At 34.1% G+C, this 22,194-nt stretch overlaps 4 protein-coding genes across 6 annotated transcripts; 2 read left to right on the forward strand and 2 right to left on the reverse strand.

Moving 5' to 3' along the window:
- Positions 1–460: 460 nt before the first annotated feature.
- Positions 461–5,846, reverse strand: LOC100782999 (RNA-binding KH domain-containing protein RCF3). The gene is made up of 8 exons (XM_003526675.5): positions 4,858–5,846; positions 3,593–4,066; positions 3,140–3,388; positions 2,395–2,613; positions 1,733–1,812; positions 1,479–1,587; positions 899–1,025; positions 461–760 (listed from the first exon to the last, which is right to left on the reverse strand). Exons 1-8 carry the CDS (start codon positions 5,521–5,523, stop codon positions 741–743), a joined length of 1,944 nt encoding a protein of 647 aa, XP_003526723.1. The 5' UTR covers positions 5,524–5,846; the 3' UTR covers positions 461–740.
- Positions 5,847–7,940: 2,094 nt separating this feature from the next.
- Positions 7,941–11,008, forward strand: LOC100783539 (protein PLASTID TRANSCRIPTIONALLY ACTIVE 7-like). 2 transcript variants are annotated; one of them, NM_001370815.1, is made up of 4 exons: positions 7,941–8,053; positions 8,143–8,190; positions 8,268–8,327; positions 10,499–10,994. In NM_001370815.1, the coding sequence occupies exons 1-4, from the start codon at positions 8,009–8,011 to the stop codon at positions 10,832–10,834; spliced, it is 489 nt and encodes a 162-aa protein (NP_001357744.1). In that variant the 5' UTR covers positions 7,941–8,008; the 3' UTR covers positions 10,835–10,994. The 2 variants fall into 2 exon arrangements, with proteins under 2 accessions (NP_001357744.1, XP_006581659.1); XM_006581596.4 differs by having other exon boundaries at positions 7,961–8,053; positions 8,146–8,190; positions 10,499–11,008.
- A 577-nt stretch (positions 11,009–11,585) lies between these two features.
- LOC100784071 (protein phosphatase 2C 57) lies at positions 11,586–16,052 on the forward strand. Of its 2 annotated transcripts, none has more exons than XM_003526677.5 (11): positions 11,586–12,151; positions 13,155–13,283; positions 13,410–13,512; positions 13,740–13,850; positions 14,315–14,394; positions 14,518–14,571; positions 14,927–15,043; positions 15,135–15,189; positions 15,288–15,320; positions 15,417–15,463; positions 15,778–16,052. In XM_003526677.5, exons 1-11 carry the CDS (start codon positions 11,838–11,840, stop codon positions 15,899–15,901), a joined length of 1,167 nt encoding a protein of 388 aa, XP_003526725.1. In that variant the 5' UTR covers positions 11,586–11,837; the 3' UTR covers positions 15,902–16,052. The 2 variants fall into 2 exon arrangements, with proteins under 2 accessions (XP_003526725.1, XP_025984671.1); XM_026128886.2 differs by having other exon boundaries at positions 11,702–12,151; positions 13,143–13,283.
- Positions 16,053–18,277: 2,225 nt separating this feature from the next.
- LOC100784605 (uncharacterized) lies at positions 18,278–19,180 on the reverse strand. The gene is made up of 3 exons (XM_003526678.4): positions 19,019–19,180; positions 18,880–18,935; positions 18,278–18,637 (listed from the first exon to the last, which is right to left on the reverse strand). Exons 1-3 carry the CDS (start codon positions 19,080–19,082, stop codon positions 18,527–18,529), a joined length of 231 nt encoding a protein of 76 aa, XP_003526726.1. The 5' UTR covers positions 19,083–19,180; the 3' UTR covers positions 18,278–18,526.
- Positions 19,181–22,194: the final 3,014 nt, after the last annotated feature.

The raw sequence follows: 22,194 nt of genomic DNA on the forward strand, positions 1-22,194 counted from the left end.
CTAATTAAATTACGAAATTAATTGTATAATTAAGCCCTTCAAGTTCATACAGCGCCCCAAGTTAAAGTAGTTTCTACGTCAAGATTGAGTTTGCATGTGCAAAGGCACATTGTTAATGTTCATTCTACGCCGAAATTGAAGTCCCCCAGTAATTCCTAGTTACATACTAAATTTATATGTAACATACTATATTTCCAACTAAACTCTTTGAGATGGTCCTAAATTTGAATTATTTTCTGATTTTACAACTTCATTCATTTTTAAATTGTTTCAAACAAATGCCCTTTTAAAAAACAGCATATCCTTGGAAAGATGAAAATATAAAATAATCCTTTTTTCATTCACACGTGCTGACTATAGTCGGATTTGTTAAATGATGTAAAATTGTGTAATGATCCATAGAAAGCACGGGATTGAGAGGGGGAAGCTCTCTCCCCATTTGCAGGCTTTGAGTAAAACCTTTTTGATTACTTGCTTCAATTAATATTAGATGAGATCAACTACGAAAACACCATCCAGGGTAGCTAATTGCTCCCATGCACTAGCTAAAAAGATTAACAAAACTAACAAAGAAGCTCTCTTAGTACAACATATACAGTGAGATGCTTCTCTCACATTGAAAATTTCAACCCTTGGCCACAACAATCTTGTAAACATGTGGAAAACCAATCGGTGCATGGAACAAGATGCCTCAGGCACTAAATCAACGACACTACCCAGCTTTCGGAATTTCGGGTAGTTTAAGGGACGTCTTCTTGTGCTGTTAAAACAAAAAAAAAAAATATCATTTGAAATTTTCAATTTACTAACACGGTGTTTACTCTTTAAAAACCAAGACAACAACAAATGCATTCATGAGGATAAAAGCCACGTCTGACACATCAAAGAGATGACTTACTGCTCAAAATAAATCCTTGGAGCAAGCTCTGGGCTCTCTCTGCTTGCTCTGGAGTACCAGATATCTGAATAATCTTCTGTGTCACATCTGGTCTATCCTCTACAAGGGTTACATTGGCTCCTGACAACTGTTACCATGAAAAGATGAGTGAAAAGAAATGGCTATCAGTTGAAAGTAAATGTAGTAATACAATGAAAATAATTTCTAGAATCTAGATCTAATTCCAAGAAATATTGGGAAGTTGTTGAGAGATTTGCTTTTCATTCTTGAAGCTAGAACAAAAAATAAAAAAACATTTAGTATGATCTAGAGATAATCCAGAAGTCAAGCAACGTAAAGACCAACCCATATATCATTTGTAAAAACAAATTCTGTGATTCTAGTTCTAAGAGTAATTAAATTGCTCAGTTTTTTTTTGGGGTGGGTTGAGGGGTGAGCTCTTCAATGATGTCAGAGAGCAGATAAAAGTAAACATGAACTTGTAGGCTCCAAGTTCAACTACTTGGTATAAGAATGCCTTTTCTAGCACTTTACAATTCAAATATTAAAGTGAGGGACTAATAGATCTAATCACACACACCTCACTTATTTGAGCAAGTTTGCTTTTGGATTTAGCTATAAGCTTTGGTACTGCATACTCTGGTATAACAACTTCAAGTGTACTCCTCGTAACGAGCGGCACGGCAATCCTAACCACAGAAGGCAGGACATTAGAAAGGGGGAAGGAGAAAGAAAAAAGCATACAGACATATAGATGAGAAGGGTGAGATATCGTCATGTCATTCCATATTAGAATACAATATCCTATTATGAAATGAAGCAAGGACCAGTTACCTATTTAAACCACTAAGCACATCATCGCGGCGGCCACTTTCTTTCTGCTTTCCTACCTCAGTGCTAGATCCTCCAGTTTCCTACCCAAAGAAAAAAAGAGAAGAAAAAAAATCATTTTTTCTTCAAATAAAAAACAACATTCTGTATAAAATGGCTCAAGCCATCACACATTTATATGATTTGGTCACTCACCCAATTGTAGAGAACACCTGGTATAGTTAACTGTACTTAAATAGCCATTGCAAAAAATATAGCTTGTTTTAAAAAAATAGCTTGGTCATTAGGTAATATTATATGGTTCATATATGACTCGCTCTATATCAACCGGGCAAATTCCTTTTTTTAATGATACAGCTTAACTCAGTACAACAGACGAAAATATACAACAGTATGAGACAGCACATCAGAACCTCATCCCCATCCAAAACAAAGAAAAAGGGTATACCACCCATGAAAAAAGTTCCCCATTCTTGTTGAAATCACACATCTTTCATGGGACAAAAAAGTAACATTTTTATTTCCTGTGCTCAAAGGTTATTTTCAGAGAAGACAAGAAACATATGATAAAGATGACTAATAAATCTCCCAAATGACAATCATTTAAATAACAGATAAATAAAGATGATGGGCAATATGGCATTTCTCATTACATCAAAGAATACCTTTGGCGGAAGGGCTGCTGCAACAGTTTGCACATTTTGATAAGTTGTGGAAGTTTCAGCAACCGGAACTATATTATTGGAAGAAGATGCCTCTGCACCAGGTAAGGGAGCTGGTAGTGGTATTGGGTCCCTTTGAAAGAAATCCCTGTACAAGTAACTCCTTAATCTTGATGTCACCTCAACAACAGCATCTCGGGCTGCTTTAATCTCTCCTACAATCTGTAATGCCAAAAATAATAAAGAAGCAATTGAGAAATGTAGAAAGCAGAATTTGAATATATGGGTTTTTGTTTTAACCTTGTAGAACTGGAAGGTAAGGTTTTGGATCCTCTCTATACCCTAGTGCATGAGGCTCCCATCTAATGGGGGTTCTGGGGAGAGAGGGTAAATATATCTACAGCCTTACCCCACAAGTGAAGAGCTATTTGCAAGATTTAAATCTGGGACCTCTAGGTCATGCGGCAGTAACCTTATCACTGTGTCCAAGCTCACTCTCATCTGAATCCTCTCTATACCATTTATTGGAAATATTTTAATAAGAAAAACCAATGAAATCAGTACATTCTTTAGTTTGTAAAATTAACTCTTTCAGCCTCGGGCTAATGTAGTGCACATACATCCAGTATGATGCTTTGATGAAGAACATCTATTATAAACCTCAATATTTATCATTAACTCTTTCAGCCTACATTTATCAAAGGAATCTAATAGAATAAATTGGCAAGCTGTAGGTCAAGTGACAAACCTGTACCAGTTCATCAGTTTTTGCAACACAGAGAGGTAGGTCATCTCTAGGCAAAATTTGAATATTAGCACCAGTCAACCTCCTTATTTCTGATAGTGAAACATCTTTTCCATCTAAGCATTCAATTTCGCTAGATGGGACAACAAGCCTGGTGGTTATTGTATTGTCCTTATCTAGAACAAGATCGACAATGCGAGTTTGTATATGTAACAAAGCTTCCTGAGCTGGGAACAGCTCATCGTCAGGACCCTTGGGTACATAATAGTAACAGTTAGAACTTTAAATTTGCAACATATATTATGTCAAATTGCACTAAAAAAAATTTGAAGTTAAGCAAGGAAAGTAGTGCCCCTATAACAATTGCAACCTGAACAAGCGACCCATAAGAATTTTCACTAGTTATCAAACTACACCTAAGACAGAGAAACAGAAAAAATGAGAGAAGGAAAGCACCTCCTCTGAAGTAATGATGATTATCTGTTCATCAGAACCACCAACAGGATCAGTGACCTTAACATCTACGCCAACTTCACTCTGAAGGAACTCTACAATTCCATCTGATTCCCCAATAATAAGATCAACTTTCTCAACTGGACAGAGAATACGGAAAACAAGTTCCTCCCCATAAAAGCCCTGCGCATCATCAACAACAGGAGCAGCCCCAGGCTCCATTGCATAACTCAATGAGGGGTGATTATTATTTCTACTATTTGTGTTAGATCCTCGTGATCCAAAAGAGGCCCCATCCACAGACGATCTACGAGATCCACTAGTCACGTGAGGAACATAATCATCGTCGGGAGAGAAAAAACGCTCTGGTGAATGTACACGTCCATGGAAATGGCTGCGGTCACGGTGCTGACTCTCCCTCAACCGTGATGAAATAATTACTAGAGCATTCTTTACAGCATTTACATCACCTACAACCTGCACAAAACATCACATATAAAATTAACAACATTCAGTTCATATATTTTTTGAATTAGTAAATTTCCAGATGAATCACATCAGATCTTTCAACAAGCACCAAGACACACCTCCATACTTTTCATATCACGATCATCGTTTTAAAATCAGTAAAAAAAAAGATGTTATCCTCAAATTGGCATGGTACTGCCTGCTTTCTGTCTCAATTAACAAATAAAAATCACACAAAAAAATCAATAAACACATACTCGATCTAGCCAAGTTCAACCAGATCATCGCAGAAGCACAGGATCCCCCACTAAATCAAAAGCAGATTTCTAAAAAAACTTGGGTAATGCAGCACAAATCCAACGATCACACATAGAATAACCTCCGAACCCCCAATCCAAAAAAATATTGCTATGAACATGTTTCCTCCTTTCCAGCTCTTTAGCTGAAACTTGAAGTAATAATGCTAATAAAGGAGAGCTTCAAGTTCAAATGCCCTTCACGCCTTAGCCAAAATCAGTAATAACCCATGTTTTATGACATTAGTTTATGAGAAATAAGCAAAGTGAAGAGTGAAACTGAAAAAAAAAAGAGAGTCATTAATATCTTCGGTTCTCATCCAAAAGCAGAGTAAGTTGCTCCCTCACAGTCTAAACTGAAGTTCAGCAAAATTAATGAAGGGGGTTTCGTTTGTTCAGACTTGAGAGCACATCATGCATGCAATTTAAGTATGAGATGAAAAACAACAGTTCCAAGCTTAGTTTTTGATTTTTGTTTTTTGGTTTGGTTTCTGGTGGAGGCACCTGAACAATTTCTTCAGACATGGAAACACAACGAGGAAGGTTGTGATCTCTAGGGAGTATCCTAATTTGCGTCTTGGTTTCCATCCTCATTTGTTCGATAATCTTCCCTCCTTTCCCCAACAAACACCCTACATGCATTCTCGACACCACAAGCCTCGTCGCCACGCGGTCCCTTCCGGCCCCTCCGCCCCTTCCGGCACCGTACTCCTCGTCGTCCTCCGCCACCCCGAACGCGGCGTCGCTCTCGAGAATCCGCTCGTGGATCAGCAACAGCGCCTCCTGCGCCGGCGAGAAGGACGGCATTCTCCCCTCGGGATCGCGGCGGCGCGTGTCGGAAATCTCGATGATCCGCTCCTCGTCCCCCGGCATGAGCTCGTGCACGTTGATCCACGCGCCGGTGTGCTGCCGTATAGACTTTATGATGCTGCCGGACTTGCCAATGACGCCGCCGGCCTTCAGGTCGTGGCAGAGAATGCGGTAGCTGGTGGTGACCGTCAACGGTGAGTCCTGCTGAGTCTTCGCGTGGCGGGCGGCGCCGCCTCCGCGGTGGCGCTGGTTCCCGGCGGTGGTGTAGTGGTGGTTATAGCGCGGCCTTGTCCTCGCTAAGGTCTCGGAATCATAGTCTTGGTCATAGTAGTAGTTCCTCTTAGATCTAGACCTCTCCATCGCTTCCGATTGGGTTTCTTTCTGAGGTTCTCGAGTTCTAAAAAAAAACAGAAATTCAAACTTGTTCTGTTCTGTTATCCGGAATCTGAATTCAAAGTTGGCATTGTTGTCAAGGGAAATGAAATGGGATTATAGAAATTTGTTTGACTTAGTATTGTGTTTGTGCAATCTCATCTCCATCGGAAACCCTAGAAACAAGTTCGGATTATCTTTCCTTTCCAGATTTGAGCAGCAACGTGAACCAAGTGAGTTACTGCTTTTCTTATTTATATCAAAATAAATACTAAATAGTATATTGCTATCACTGCCACTCGACTCAACAACAGTCAAGCTTCAACTTCACCTGCTCTACATAAATAAAGTACATAAATCAATTTCTTTTTATGTTTATGAGTTTAATTTCTCTACCACACTTAACTAATCAGATTCGGTGTATAATTCTTAAGGTAATTATTGTAACATTTAACAAACTTACTATACAATGCATTGTTAAATAATGAGATAGTATGTGTATGATTTTAGAGTAATTACTATAATAGTTAATAATTTATTTCTTTTATTAAATTAATAAATTTACTATATGTATGATAGTTATTGAATAAGAAATAGGTAAACTATTTTCTTATTTAATATAGGTATAGATTATATTTTCACATTCACATCGACTTTATTTGTATGTGTGTTATGATTTTTAAATGATTTTGACATTTTGAAATGTTTTTACTATAATCATATTTTTTTTAGTGATGCCATTATTCTGGGTGCCTTTGCATTCTCTCATGTGATAGTTTAAAGTTGCGTCGTGACAAATATTTTTGTGAGAAGTTTTTATTTTCTATAAGAAAAATTGTCAGAAATTTAGCGTGTGTTAGCGCATTTTTGTAACTGACTATAGTGTTATTTGGAATGATTCTCATTTTCTTTAAAACTCATAATATTGTCTACTAGTTAGATGGGAGAGGATAAATTATTTTATTTTATTTTAATTTATTATTTGATAAGTTAATAAGATACGATAACATAATTTTATTATTTATTTAACAAATAAAATTTCATCTTATTAGGAAGATTGTCTCAGAATTTAAAAATATTTTTTCAGTTACTCTTTGTGTCATATTCCATTCATCTCTATGTTCCTTTTTTTTATTTGTCCATTCGTGTGTTTGATTTAAGAAATAAAATAAAATGAAAAAACGAAAAAGAAAGGAAGAGAGTTAAATTGAAATTATTTTGTAAGTTGTTTAATAAAAAATTTAAAGAAAATAAGTTAAATAAATATATAAAATAGCATAAATATTCATAGTTAAAAACTAACAAAAAATAAAAATAAGGATAATTTAATATTCTAATCATAAAATTCACTTTTGTATGAGTTTTTCTTCCAGGATTAAAAACAAATAATGGATCTTACAAAATCTTTCGCTTCCTCCACTTTTTAAGTGATACCAAGATGTGAAAAGAATGAAATCCTAGTTGTTAACTTCTTTCCCTTTTGATCCCTATCCATTTCATGTCTTCCAAACATATAAACATTTCACTTGCACTCCAAGGCCTTACAATCACTACATGTTTTGTGACAACATTTCATGATTTAGGTTATCAACATATCTCCATCCCCCAATAGATGCTCACAAATTTTCTTCCATCTTGTTAATATTAGTATTATCTGTAATTAAATTTTTGTTTTAGTGCCCTAATAATTTTTTCTCATCTTTTTTGATAAATATTTTAGAACTAAGATAATTTTTTCTTTTGTTTTGATCTCTAAAATAATACTTAATGCTTATCATTACACAATTTCTATTAAATGATGATGTGTCTTTTAACTTGAAACTTCCTGGTTATTATATAACCCTGTTATTTAAAAAAGTTTGCATCTCTGTATTATTATATTTACTTTTATATTTTATTCCTAAATTATCTTTATAGAAAACTACAATAATACTTTCTTAAATTCCGTGTAATTATACATAATTTTACTCTTTTTGATTTTCCCATATTAATTCTCTTTAAGTTTGAAATATTACACTCACATTCTTTTTATATATTTAAAAATATTATACTAATATTTCTTAAGTCTTACTCTAATACTTCCTACAAGAAAAATAAAAGTAACGACTAAAAAAACTAGAGGTATTTGTGTAATTTCACAAAACCTCAAAAAATGGTATTGTAATTTTTTCTTACTTTTAATTAAAAACACCTCTAAACATAATGATGTAACATTGACTAAAATTTGAGTAGTTTCTTTAACCATAATATATTTTGGTAAAACTTAAGGAGACATTTGATTATTTTTTAAGAAAAATTATTTATATTTATGATTTTCTTATCTTTTTAGGTTTTTCAATTAATTTATTCATGAAGATCTTTAAATGCTTTTTAATTTATAGGTTTTAATCTTGATAATTTTTTTTATAGGTTTTAATTTATTCATAATACCGAAAGCAAGTTCCAGATAGCGCGAACGCGAACACTCTTAGCCATGGCTATCCGAATCAACTCCTTCACTCTCTCTTCCGCTTTACCTGTAATCTCCTATTTCTTTTCCCACCTCAAGTAAATTACAATTTATTTTCTTTCAAATGTATATATCTTACAAAATATTTCTTTGTGCAGAAGATGGAGCTAAGAGGTGGAAATTCGCGCCTCTGGGTTAGCTCACAGGTAGAAGAAATTCGAAAATTTTCAATCTTTCCTTTGACCCCAACTGAACTTGTTTATGATTTCATTCGTTTTGCAAGATGATGCCGCAAATGCGAAAGGAGGCTCGTGGACGACGAGTTTGGAGGCGAAGAAAATTGGTATCCTCTGTCCCGATTTTCTCTTTTCTCACAATTATTGCTTTCCACACTTGCTTCTTACCTGTTTGTCTAAATTCCCAATTGAAAACAAGTAAAAAAATGTAGTTGTTTGGTTTGTTGTACTTGTTGCCCAGTTTAGAAAGTTTTTTCTGGATGTAAAGTGCTACTTGTGGGACTATTTTTGTGCAAAGTGTTAGTTAGGCGTTTGAATTTATTTAGCCTGAAGGGTTGGTTAGAATTTAAGAGGAAGTAAATTTGTATTTTTAGTTCTCGTGGGCGTCAGCCTCAACTGGAAAAGTTTTTGCTTTTAAGTGCAACTTGATGGGTATTTCCTACTAAACATTTACCCATGGTTGTTCATTTGCTAGAAAAGAAGGGTTTTAGTTGAAGTATTCTGAACTTTTTAAGCCAAAAAACGCCAAGAAATTGGTTCGAATGGAAAAAAATAATATGCAAGAACTTCTGAATTTTTTTGCCAAAAAACACCAAGAAAAGAAAAGGACTGTTAGCTTTGGAAGGGTTCTGCATCATATAGCTACTGTGTTAATTGTTAAAGAGGTGTATTTGTTGTTTCTGAACCCAAATCAGTGCATAAATTCGGCATTTTTAAGTGCCTGTGCCTCTGGTCTGCAACAGTGCCATCAAAGGTTACAGTCTTCTCTTGGAAAGTGGTGCTAGATAGAGTGCAAACAAGGCTGCAATTTCGTAAAAGAAAACTTTTGAGGCATTTCGATGATATCTCATGTCCTTTTTGCAAACAACATGTGGAAACCGCAAATCACTTGCTCTTCTTATGTCAGGTCTCTCACTATGTTTGGATGCGCGGCTGTAATTGGCTTGAACTTGACATAGTATTGCCTAACGAAGTTATTGCACACTTTTGGCAGCATGCAGGGCTAATAGCAGGCACTAAAAGTAAAAAAGGGCATGGAGTTCGGTGTGGATGGCGGCTGCGTGGTCTTTATGGACCCACAGAAATGATATGATTTTCAATGGTGAGGAGGTGAACATGGAGAGTGTTTTGGATTTGATTAAGATCAGATCATGGCAATGATTAAAGGCAAAAAACATGGCAATTTCAAATGTTCTGTCTGAGGGGTTGACCCAACCTTTTTTGTGTCTGCAATATGTGTAAGGCCACTCTGTTTTTTACAATAGATTGTTATCTGTTAAAATGTCTACAGAAGATACAGCAATGTAGCAAAGTGTAGACTGGTTGCTGATTCTAATTGAAGAACTAAGAGGATGGAGATTATGGGGAATGCAGTGCTATGTTAGGTGGAGGGTTCCGAGGTGGCAAAATTACTATGGTAAATGGTAATGATGACAGATATTAATTGATATATTTGGTGGCTGCACTTTTTGGTTTGGATGGGAAACAGTTAGCGGATGAGGCAATCAGATGGAGGAATTAGCTTACGTATGGATCACACTTTTACACGGGCTGATGTGTTTTAATTATGATATGGACGAAAGCAGACTATGGATCAGTGTGTTATATTCTGTTGCTGCTGGTATAACAAATTTGATGGTGCAGTGAATACATTTGTTGGGTTATTCAAGAGGGAATACACTTTCTGAAGCTGGTAAATGTTGGCATATGTAGAGTTCTGGCTGCAGTTTAACTGATGAGGACATGGTCAAATGATGTACAGAATTTTTGCTGTGTAGGCTCGGTTACTTTGTATTTATGTCTTTAAATATAAATACTGTGTAACCGCTGGTCTATGGGGTTAGTGGTTTACACTAGTTTCTTTTGTTGTATGGGTTTGGGTACCCCTTGTACCCGTTATTTATATAGTTATGATCTTATTGGCTAATAAAAAAAAAATTGGTAATTGATGTGTTTGGAAAAGCTTATTTATAGGACTTATCTTATGACATAAGTAATTATGTAAGTGTTTGGAGTAACTTATGAAAATAATTTATGATCTGCTCATACTGTTTTCAACTTATTTAAATAAACTCTCCAAAATAGCTTATAAAAATAATTGCCTACTTGTATGAAAATAATTTAACTTTATTTTCTCTTTTATTATAGAAACAATTTATACATAGTTAAGTACTTATAAGTGCTTAATTAAGCTATTTACCCAAACATGGTATTGGCACAGCCTTCTCTAATATCATATCATGTGTTAATGTTTAAGCAAAATTTCATTTTGTTGCAGATAAAAAAGGATGAATATATGCACCCCAAAATGGAGCGCATTCCTTTCATGGAGGAGCAGGTAAGGATTGTAAGGGAACAGGGAAAGCTCTTGACGATGGACATAGAGAGGTTAATGTTATCAGAAGATAATCGGTTTGATTTTGTGAATGAGATAGCAGCTGAGGCCAATTCTTATGTTGAGAACAACAGGGATGAGTATGGAGGTGAGAAAAAGGCCATTCTTCATGTTTTGAGCAACCGAATGAATGATACTGGAATTTACAGGCCAGAAGCATATTATGAGCCTGATCCCTTCAAGCCCGGACCTCATTATTTGAGAGAAGAATTTACATAAGCCCAGAAAAAAAATGTTATGCTGGCATCTTAAACTAGGGACAAGAATTTACATCTTTGCTTCACTTAGCTTAATTGATTTCTGTCTTAATTAGCTGTTGTTTGTATGTATGCAAATCAAAGCCATCTTCTAACCGGAAATAAAATACAATTAAAAGGTAGTATTTTCTACTCATTCTAAGGATGTTGAAAATGGATTATAACTAGCATTGCATTTGTTTTCACAGTTTAAAAGTGTAATCTCTTGCAATCCCAAGATAAAAAAAAAAAAAACTGTCTGTAAACCTTCTTTTAATCCCTTGAGTATGACTACGAGGTGAACTGGTACTCTAACCATAAGATTTTAAGAAAAAGATTAAATCTGGACCGGACTCTTGTTTATGTATATAAATTAAATATTTAAATGTATTTTTATTACAAATTTTAATTAGAATATAATTTATATATTAGAAAATATTTATTTATTATATTTTTCAATTATATGAAAACAAACCTTTATGTAGTAAGCACATACTAAAAATATTAGGATACACTAATGTTTTTTCTCCTGACATGCAATAAATGAAAGATTTTTATATCCAACCTAAGATCATGTTAGCAATCTAATATTTTTGCGCCACATAAATGGTATTTGTAGTCTGGTCTCAGATTCAAATGCCAGCCAACATGTTGACTCCAGTACCATACTTTATCTGATCTGAACTACAACCGCGCATTATGTAGAAGTTTGACCACTCAAAGTAACATGGTTGAGTAAAATACATTTGCCAGTAGTGGGGTCCAGGATCATCACGTTGCACGTTCTTGTTTCGCCACGTGTTTTTGAGGTTTTATTATGCATACAACACAATACAAGCTTGTAGAGAGAGAGAATCTGATCCCATAAGAGAATCCAATCCGTTAATGCAGTTAGAGGCTTCTATTAACTCACTTATCTGTCTATCTCCTTCCCCACCAAAACTCAACACAACAACATCACTCTTACAGCTTCCGAACCCTCCATCATGGCCTTGTCAAGTCCACACATACAAAGATTCCTCTTATGCAAGCTTCATAGCCGCTCCACCGCCAAGAACAGACACAGAAACAGCTTCACCGCCACAACCACCACCAGGAGCAGTTGCTGCTCTGCCATAGCCATTGATGCTCCGTCGTCTTTGACCGAAGTGCCCGGCATAAGATGGGGGTCCATAGCCTTGCAGGGTCTCCGTGAAGAGATGGAGGATGATATTATTGTTCGACCTGAGGGCCTTCAGGGCTTCACTTTTGCAGCTGTGTTTGATGGCCATGGAGGGTTTTCTTCTGTCGAGTTCCTCAGGTCTTTGCAAACATTCATTTTTTCCTATATGGGTTTTAATGTCTTCTTGCTTCTTTGCTTGCTCGTGCTATATATATCCATTTATAATGCCTTAATGGGGTGTGAAGTGATGGTTTTTTTGGTTGTATTGGTGTATGCGTACTTGAAAAGAATTGAAGAGCTCCACAATATTGTTAGTTTTTGTTAGCGGAGGGATTTGAACCCACCACCTCTGCCCCCTTCCCTTCTCCCTTCACTACTAGGTCAACCTTATATCTCCTCTCAGGATTCTAGTTGATGTTCGTAGTGAATGAATTTGGGTAGTGTGAGTGGAAGTGTGTCTATTAGAGTGGAATGGAATGGAGTGAATTGAAATTAATTTGAATAAGTTACTACTTTATTATATTGTTTGGACTTTTTTTTTTTATGAAATGGGAATAAAAAGAATGGTTTCATTTCATAGCCTTCCGAATTAGGGGGGAAGAAAAAGAGGGGACATTGGATTGAATGGGATGAAATGTATTCCCATTTCAATCAAGTTCCGTTCCATTTAACCTTATTTTAAACAATGCAAACACGAACTGCCTTGTTTGGATAAATTTCTCAATAAGCCGGTAAGAAGGTAAAATGAAATAAGTAAATAACTAATAAGTTTCTCCCATAAGTTACAACTAACTTATGCACAAGTTAATTTGTAGAAATGATCTCATTTAGTTTCTCTAAAAGCTGATTTTAACTTGTGCATAAGCTAATTTTAACTTATGGGAGAAGTTAAATTCATTTTATCTTATTTTTTTATCCTATAAGTGCTTATTAAAAACTTTTTCAAAACATAGCCATAGTATGTTCCATTTCATCTGTTTCATCAATCCAGACATATGGAAAGTTTATCCACCCTTGCACTCATTGTTCTTTTTTGTATGGATATGTGATTTCTTTTTATTCTAAATTGAGTCTGGTAAATGAATTATTATTCTTTACACAATCTGAATTGATGATTTGGTGCGCCAAGTGCCAACTACAGGGATGAGCTGTACAAGGAGTGTGTTGAAGCTTTACAAGGTGGGTTACTATTAGTCGAGAAAGATTTCAAAGCCATTAAAAGGGCATTACAGGAGGCATTTCTCAAGGCTGACGCGAGGTTATTAAAACGGTAAGGCAATACATTAGTCTGCAACGGATAGTCTCCATAGAATGTGTCTAGTTAGATAGTTCCCATACAATTCTATATTTGGTATGATTAATTGGAGGTTTAGACGGTAGTATTTCATTTTCAAAGGCTTGAAATGAATGGAGAGGAGGATGAATCAGGTGCTACATCAACTGCCGTGTTCATTGGAGATGATGAGCTGCTAATTTCACATATTGGTGACTCATCAGCGGTATGTATTATTTATCCTTATTCTGTTCCCAGATAAGATACATTGGACTCCATCTTTTAATGAACAAAATGTATTTCTATTTATATATTTATTTTCTGTTTATAAGAATTATGAAGAAAAAAGCTGTCACTTGTACTATTTTGAGATTCATCTTTCAATTAGGGTATCTAGGGGATTGAATGTCTTCAAATTACCTGACTTCTATTTAAGCTTGTTTATTCTTGTAGGTTCTATGTAGATCTGGAAAAGCAGAAGTTCTGACTAGTCCTCACCGTCCAATTGGGAGCAGCAAGACTTCTCTTCATGAAATTAGAAGAGTCAGAGAAGCAGGTGGATGGGTGTGTTTTCCTTATTCCTTCATTTTTTTACATACCTTTTGACCATCATCCCAAGTCAATATGACATTATTCAATACAACAAAAACCAAAGTTCTGAGTTGAAAATTTTGACAACTTAGGATGTGAAACAACTTGATGTATTGTGGTTTTATAGTTGGAGAAACCACATGCAATATAATTTGTTTCCTGCAAGGGAACCACAGTCAAATACTATCATAATAATCAATATAGCGTCTTCCAACTATAGCATGCCATGTGATAGGAAACTAATAAAAAAAATTGATTTTATTGAAGATCATTGTATTCAATTGAGCTGGCAGGTGTTTCTTTTTCTTAATTTTTTACTTTTTTTTTCACCAGAATGGTGGGAGCCTTGTGCACTTCATAATGAAAGTCACCACCATTCTTTATAAATAAACGTTCATTAAATGGCTAATGATAACACAAATATATGTTGTCTATAGATTAACAATGGTAGAATTTGTGGAGACATTGCTGTATCTCGTGCATTTGGGGACGTGCGATTCAAAACAAAGAAGAATGAGTATAGTCCTTGATCTCTTCACTATTCTTTCTAGTGTAAAGGAATTTCTCCTAATTTTTTTATAAATGAACTACCACTGTTGAAGTGTTTCCTAAAGGATATCTACCTTTTGCATGTGAAAAGGATGCTGCAAAAAGGAGTTCAGGAAGGAAGATGGTCAGCAAAGTTCATTTCTCGGTAAGTAATCTTATGTGTCTTAATAATGGTTCCTTACATTTTCTCGAATGTGGGTTATGTTACGTTATCAGTTAGTAAAGAGAATGGAAATTGATTGTTTTACCTTAATTTATATCTAGCTAGAAATCAACTACTAGAAAGAGAATATGCAGTCCTGATTGTTGTTTACTGAAGTACATAATCAAGATCTGAATGAAGCTCCTTTTTTTGTGGGCTTCAGCCTGATTCAGCAAAATACAATGAGAATAGCATGATATTTTTGGACTTTGTGTTCTACTGTCACATTCAAATTGACCTTTATCTAATTTCAAAACAAAACTATGAATTTTAACATAAGGATGCCTTCATGACACAGTGTACAACTCAACAACGACTTGGTTGTTGCATACCCTGATATTTATCAAGTAACTCTTGGCTCAGATGCAGAATTTGTAGTATTAGCATCCGATGGCTTATGGGATTACATGAGCAGGTCTATTGCATGATCCCTTGAATCAGTTTTGGCACCTTTCTTTTTTTTGTTTTTTCAGAGAATTACCTTCACACTCTTCTTACTATTGCAGCTCAGAAGCAGTTTCTTTAGTGAGGGATCAACTACGAAAACACGGAAACATTCAGGTATGCATAATGCTTTATATTTGAGGCCACTACACTAGTATCAATAAGCCATCAAAGTTGCAGCAATAATATTTTGCTTTTTCTTGTTTCAAATTCAGCAAGCATGTGAAGCGCTTGCAGAAGCCGCTTTGGTAAGTTTTAACGAATCTCGTGGCAGTGGTTATCAAAATGAACTTATTATATTGACACTTCACAGTTTTAGTAATATACAATGACATTCTCTGCAGGACCGACGTACACAGGATAATGTCAGCATTATAATTGCTGATTTTGGGTACGTATTTTCTAATGTATATATTTATGATTTTGGACTTTGGTATTTAAGTCCTGATTATTGGCCAGGCCTTTGTGTAGAACAGAACTGGGGGTTGCATATAGTAAAATTCACAATCTAGTTATGGAAATTCTTTCCAGCATCAGAGCAACATTTAAAAGGCAAAGTTTAGTAAAATGTGGTCTAAAGTTGAACCTGTTGCATAAGTGCTATTTTTTAAAAAAATCAGTGGCAAAAAAATCAATTCTTGTTGATCAGATTTGATTTTTTTTTTTCATCCACTGATTGCACTGTCTTCTTTTGAGTGATTGCAGGAGGACAGACTGGCAGAATGCGCCATTGGAGCGACAAAATACTATACTTGAGCTGGTCCAAGCTCTTGCAACCATTGGAATTGTGTCCATTGGAATCTGGTTTTCATCACAGCTTTCTTTATAGATTCAAAAAATACCAGTCATGTACATAAAAAAGACATATACTTCTGAACTTCTAGCCTGTATAATCTTAATTGTACATGCCTCACATCTTAGAATCTACTTGGTTTAGGGCACAAAGAATTGTTAACAATAAATATTTTTTGAAGTATTAATCTTATTCTGATTCTAAAATTCAATTATTGCTTTGCACGGTTTGCCTAAGTCGATCACGTGCTTCTTCCACCTAAATTTGATAGCATTCTTTGACTATTATCTCTTCTTTTCTAGAAAGACATTGGAAACTGGTCCACATTGACCAAGATTAAATTGTTAATTACACTATCTGAATGAGGTTTGACTTCTTCAAGTTGAAAACGAACAGTTTAAGCACTTTGGCTTTTTATTAATTAATTACACGAATAACTGTTTACCCAAAAATCCTCATTGAAACATTTGATTGTTTGTTTAATGTAAAACAAGCTATTTCAAGTATCTGTTTTGACTTTAAATTTTTTCTATTAGGATCCTACAGTATTACAATATGACAAAAAAACATACTTATTTACAAAGCTTGGCTGTAAGACATCAAAATAATCTAGATTTTTCTGTGTGTGTGTGTTATATCTTGATTCAATTATAAAAGGTTTGATCTAATTTGGCAACTTTGGTTGCTCATAATTTCTGAAAATAGTTGGAGAAGGAATTGGCATCATTGCAAGGTTCAAATGGTGGTTTTCAAGATGTCGAACAAGCAGGATAAATTAACCTTTAAACTGACTAAATTTGACCAAAATTAAGGAAGATAAAGTGTGATGTCATTGTCAATGTTACCACCAAAAATGCGTCTGCCGAACACTAACACTCTAAAGTGTATGTGGATCTGCACAATTAGAAACGTCAAGAACCTAACAATTTTTTCCTTCTTATAGTCTATGAATCAAGTTCTTTAGGAAACGGTATGTCAGCCACAGGAATTGGAAAGCCAAATTTAACTTTTTTGACTTCGATATGTCAACTGAGTATAAATTGATCACAATTTACATATTAGCTTGTTTAACTGTTTTTTTTTTTTATGTTCATAGCCTATAAGAAAAACATGCTTGTGTTCATAATAAATAAAAAATAAAAATAACATGCTTATGTATGTCTTCGTGTATAATAACAAAATATTGAAAGTGACATAATAAACAAAACCGTGGTAAGACAACCTATAATACACTAGCATGTTTATTGAAAAAAGTGATATAAATTAAACATGAAAAAAAAGTGACAATAATAAAATAAGATTGAATACTTTTTTTTTATTATTATTATTGTTATTATTATTATTATTCATGAAAAAAAGTGATATAAATTAAACATGCATACATAATTTATTGAAAATAAGAATATAATTAGAAGAAGAAGAAAAAAAGTTATTATTTTTAAAATTAGTAAGGGGAAAATTGGAAAACTGTACAAACTCCTACTTTATAAGTTCTATATACTCTCCTACTTCTATTGCTTTATCCTGCCTTATGAAACCAGAACTCTTCGAGCAAGAATATTTTTTTCCAAGCGAAGTTCCCTAAAAAAACAAAACAGTGGTAAGACAACCTATAATTTACAATCTAATGCAGGTTGTGCCCCAAGTTGACATTTTAGTTGTCCAATTATAGTATTGAAAGTCTATTTTATACAATTATATATAGCATAAATCCCATATATAGCATGCTAAAATAATAATTATTGCGCTAGATTAGATGACAGATAATTATATTTTATCTCAGATTGAAATTAAAATTCATTTTTGGTTATTATAAATAATATTTGTTTTCAATTTAATTTTTATATACTGATTTCTCATATTTTACTGTAATAAATATGTTTGTTGTAGACTTGTAGTACATAACTAATTAAGAATAGTGTCAAAAGATATTTCACATTGATTAGAAATATTTCTTATTATTATTATAAGACTTGCTTAATTCTTCTCCAATGAGTTAACTTTTGAAAATGAATTAAATGCAATATACATTTTTTTTTAAATATGACTAAATTAAAAACGAGTTTTCTTCTCTGTATATAAGACTTGAAAAAGTGACATTTTTAATTCTTTTAGGTTATTTTGCTTTATGTTATCCTCGTGATGATGTATAGAAATAACCGCCACAAAGAATGCTGTTAAAAACAATTAACTTATGGAAATGAAATTAAAAACCTTCCGCAATATAAAAAATAAATTGAAATAAGCGTCGTATATATAAGAATTAACATACTGCTAATATATTTTAACTAATTTTCGGCTGCCACTTCTTTCTGTCTTTCTTTCCCTGAATCAGACTCAAATTTTGTATCTATGAGTAATATACTAGAACTTTCACACACCATAGTCTTTAAAAAGATTGCTAATTGGAAAGCAAATGGTAAGAAAAACTTTATTATAATATTCTCAGCTTAATGGTCCATAGTCCATAGATGCGCATCATGGTGTATATAATAAAATATCATACTAATAATTTATGGCCTCATAACACACACAAGTAGTGGCTCCGATGAAGAAGAAACTCGTTTACATATCTCCTCGTACACGACCAAAACATTGAGTAGGAAGAGAGATGATAATACATAGTATGTTAATTTATTTCATTATTAGGTGTAAAGCTATTCAAGGGCCCTTGCCAGGTTTCTTTGTGTGCCTTGGGTTGGGTCCTGCCTCATCATAATCCAACACAAAATCATGGACAAGAAGCTTCCTCGAGTTCACCTTGATACCATCCTTCATTTTAAAACCAAAATCAAAAAGAACTTGTCAGTTGAAAGCACTGTATATCTAGACATCAAATATTGAATTACAAGACACAATAATTTTCAATTTTCAAATTGCTAGTTATTGTGGAAATTAAGCTATGTATCCCTCAATGTAGCTTCTCCATATTTATTTCTTAAGTATTATTATGGCTTACAAAGTCCATCTTTACCATTTAACTAAAGAAAGAAGAGTAACACATAGTAGGGTACCTTATAGAGTAAGCCATGAGTTGGATGCTTGTTTGCCCTGAAGCCTTCAGCCAAACCTATAAGGAAAAAAATTCTGTTACGTGACTAGAACGAGTTAAATGTTAGTAGTTGTATTTTATTATATAAAAAAAATGCTCACATGAAGATAAGGGAATGAGAATCAAGAGAAGAAATAGAAGAAAAGTGTTCATCTTAAGGGCCATATGACAAGTATGAAGGTGTATATGGTTCCTCTTGTTATGAGCAGTTAGATTGGAACTATAAAGAACATGACATATACGTAGTGTCTTGGCAAGGAAGTGCAAGAAGGAGCACCCCCTTTTAAATTTGGCAACGAGAGAGAGCTCTTGTCATGGTGTACCCCACCCAATAGCAACAGAGTGATATGATGAAATGCAATAACTTGTAGGCTTTATCCCATAACACTCAAGTCAACTGTACTATTCTATACGACTATACATAATTGCATCAAAGAAAAGACAAACAAAGTAAATTGTTTGCATGTGCACATTACCAACATTTTCCTGCATGGCTCAAAATGAGCTACCCCTTTCATCTTCTCCACCTTTTCCAAAGTCAACATACTCATATATTTTCTATCACAGTATGACAAGATTGTCAGATAACATTGTCCCTTAAATTAAATGCGGTCAGAAGTTTAATTCTCAGGTCTTTGTGCATTGTATGAAAAATATTTGTCGAAAGAGTTTAACCCTTTAAATAAATTTCAGTATCTCGAGAGATTAGTCTTTACTCCTTAACTCTTGGTTAGGGATATTCTTGGTTCATAAAAAAAATACTTGTATTTTCTACTTTCACTATGAGTAGTTTTTTCTTTTCCCTATTATATGGTCAGTAAGACGCACCATTGGCACATAACTTATCGAATGTGCTTGTCTATTTTTTTTCATGAATATACGGTTCATATTCTGAGGACACTTTTAATTTTACCTAGGTCTAATACCGAACACCACCACATTCACATGAATTGGGTGGTGAAAGCTGCTAAAATCTTGTCATAGATTTCAAAATTTTCCGTGGTACCTATCACCACTTTAGTGGAATGGTGCTTTTGGTCCTCACATTTCGGCTTTCGTCACACTTTTCTTAGTCAATGGATGGAGACAGACATGGAGAGTGGGCTACAGATAAATTCAAAATAGAGAGCAAGAAGAGAGTTGAATGTGGAAATGCCCCTTAGTGGGTGCACTAGCTAGCAAAAAAGGAGAGGGAACAGCTAGCATTACTAGTTTAATCCTACATTAAAGCAAGGAAATTGTTAACTTAATCATCCTTTAGGAGACCATAATGTATGTCGGTAATGATTGTTTCTAATGGACTAATTAAACTTACCAAAACTTTTTTCTGTTTTTAGCAAATATGGTATGTATAACTTGTAATGTAGGCAACAGAAGATTATTTGGCCTTAAGTAACACTAGACATATTCCCACGGCATATGTACCATCCTACAACTACAAGTACTATACAACGAAAAAGGTTCCATTGGTGTTAGAACTCGACAGTGCCCTAAGTACCATCAATAATATTCTTTGCACATATGATGAAGATTTTTTCCATGCACATGGATATCTTTATTTTGCTTGTGTCTTTGCCTGCATATCTAATCTTTGCCCATATACGCAATTGAGCATTCTAGATACCCGGAATTCCTTATATACTAATCACTGAGAAAGGAGAGCATTCTCATTTGTGTGGTTTAGCATTGCTCATACCAACAATTGGAATAAACTATACATTCTTTCAATAGGCAAAAACCAAAAGCAAATTACATAAATAATACTAAATACAATCAGGATTCTCTCTCTAAATTGGTTTCATTTTTTTGTAAAGGGGTTTGACTTCCATCACAGAATTGCAAAAATCTAGTGTTGGCGTATGCACTGCTTTTAATTGGAATAAACAGAGAAGGGTGCAATTTTTCTGTCTACTATTGCATATGTTGAACCATTTTTATCCACACAAAGACATTACATATGTGAGTGACACTGTGTACTGAAATCTGGAACTGAAGTGTCAAGTAGATATTAATGCATTCAGTCACTACATAGATGCTCAAAGTGGAGATGCTGTTCATTTTGGATGCTTACTGTGATTTTTTTTGGACAAAATTCAGATACAATTTTTTAGGTGCTGTTTGTACTGTTTTCTAATTATAATTAGAGTTTCATCTCGATAATCTGTATAATTCTTTAATGTAAAATTTTATTATGCAGATTACCAAAATAAAATTCTAATTCTAATTGGAGAATGACGCAAACAACATTATAGAACTAAGATAGTTTTAGAAATGTATGTACACTTGGGTTCTGTCTAATGAGTGACACTATGTCATATAGTAGTCAAAGACTCAAAATTATAATTAGTGATTAGAAATGGAAGATTGATTAAAAAACTAAATATAATAGAAGGGGGAAACAAAAGTGAGCATGGCGAATCTCATTCACATCCAAACCACTGCTTTATGAGATAAACATTGGTGGCAGTCAGATGAGAAAAGCTTAGCAGCACTTTCTCTGAACTAATTTAAAAGTAAGAAAGTTACCCACATTTGATCCCTTCTCCATTAAAACTCAAAATTGTATGGAACATGGAAAAAACCTAACTTATCATTTTTCCCTTTGAACATGGCCACTTTGTACCTAGACGATACTACATATTCGTATGATGGCTTTTCAAGGGTCTCTCATGGGACAAAAATATACTTGTTAGATTAGTTACTGAACTTTTGGGGGGTTCGGAATCAAAATCATATCTTGGGAAAGCTAGCATTAAGTTTTGACTGCCTTGGTATTGTTTGGGTTTTGAAAGTGCATTTTCTCAGAAGTAATGAAAAAGATATTGAAAATAACTTCTGATTAATACTAGTATTACTATAATCTTATTTTTAATGTCTATATTTTTATGGAGAGATTCCCTCTCTGGATAAGTGTTTCGGTAGGTATACTCATGTGTAAGATTGAGTAAAAGTCTAATACAATTTTTTTATAGTAAAAATCGTACTTTTAGTTTTACTTTTTTTCTTGTTCTAAAAACAAGGCACCCTGGTAACAATGAGACTTTTTTTTATTTTTTTTTATTTCTACTCCTCAAGAGATTAACCTCATTCCGATTATAAGAATACTTGTTTGAAAAAAAAGAGTCATACATAAGCCAATAATAACTTGAATAAGACACACTTGAAAGCATAAAAAAGGCTAAATTAATTTGTAAGCCCTTGAATTATCTGGAAATCTTTAAATAAATTCTTATGCTTTGAAAGTTTTTAATTAGGTTCCTAACTTAACACTTCATTT

Source organism: Glycine max, chromosome 6, assembly GCF_000004515.6.
Source record: "Glycine max cultivar Williams 82 chromosome 6, Glycine_max_v4.0, whole genome shotgun sequence".
In the NCBI taxonomy this organism is placed as follows: domain Eukaryota; kingdom Viridiplantae; phylum Streptophyta; class Magnoliopsida; order Fabales; family Fabaceae; genus Glycine; species Glycine max.

Coding starts and splice junctions, on each gene's coding strand:
- LOC100782999 (XM_003526675.5), bottom strand. CDS start 5,523: ATGGAGAGGTCTAGATCTAAGAGGAACTACTACTATGACCAAGACTAT. Junction 1,813..2,394: donor CAGCAGCCCTTCCGCCAAAG/GTATTCTTTGAT, acceptor TTCTTTGGGTAG/GAAACTGGAGGATCTAGCAC. Junction 1,026..1,478: donor AACTTGCTCAAATAAGTGAG/GTGTGTGTGATT, acceptor TCATGGTAACAG/TTGTCAGGAGCCAATGTAAC.
- LOC100783539 (NM_001370815.1), top strand. CDS start 8,009: ATGGCTATCCGAATCAACTCCTTCACTCTCTCTTCCGCTTTACCT. Junction 8,054..8,142: donor CTCTCTCTTCCGCTTTACCT/GTAATCTCCTAT, acceptor TTCTTTGTGCAG/AAGATGGAGCTAAGAGGTGG. Junction 8,328..10,498: donor TTTGGAGGCGAAGAAAATTG/GTATCCTCTGTC, acceptor ATTTTGTTGCAG/ATAAAAAAGGATGAATATAT.
- LOC100784071 (XM_026128886.2), top strand. CDS start 11,838: ATGGCCTTGTCAAGTCCACACATACAAAGATTCCTCTTATGCAAGCTT. Junction 15,190..15,287: donor GAAAACACGGAAACATTCAG/GTATGCATAATG, acceptor TTTCAAATTCAG/CAAGCATGTGAAGCGCTTGC. Junction 15,464..15,777: donor ATTATAATTGCTGATTTTGG/GTACGTATTTTC, acceptor GAGTGATTGCAG/GAGGACAGACTGGCAGAATG.
- LOC100784605 (XM_003526678.4), bottom strand. CDS start 19,082: ATGGCCCTTAAGATGAACACTTTTCTTCTATTTCTTCTCTTGATTCTC. Junction 18,936..19,018: donor TCTCATTCCCTTATCTTCAT/GTGAGCATTTTT, acceptor TTTTCCTTATAG/GTTTGGCTGAAGGCTTCAGG. Junction 18,638..18,879: donor CTCATGGCTTACTCTATAAG/GTACCCTACTAT, acceptor TTTAAAATGAAG/GATGGTATCAAGGTGAACTC.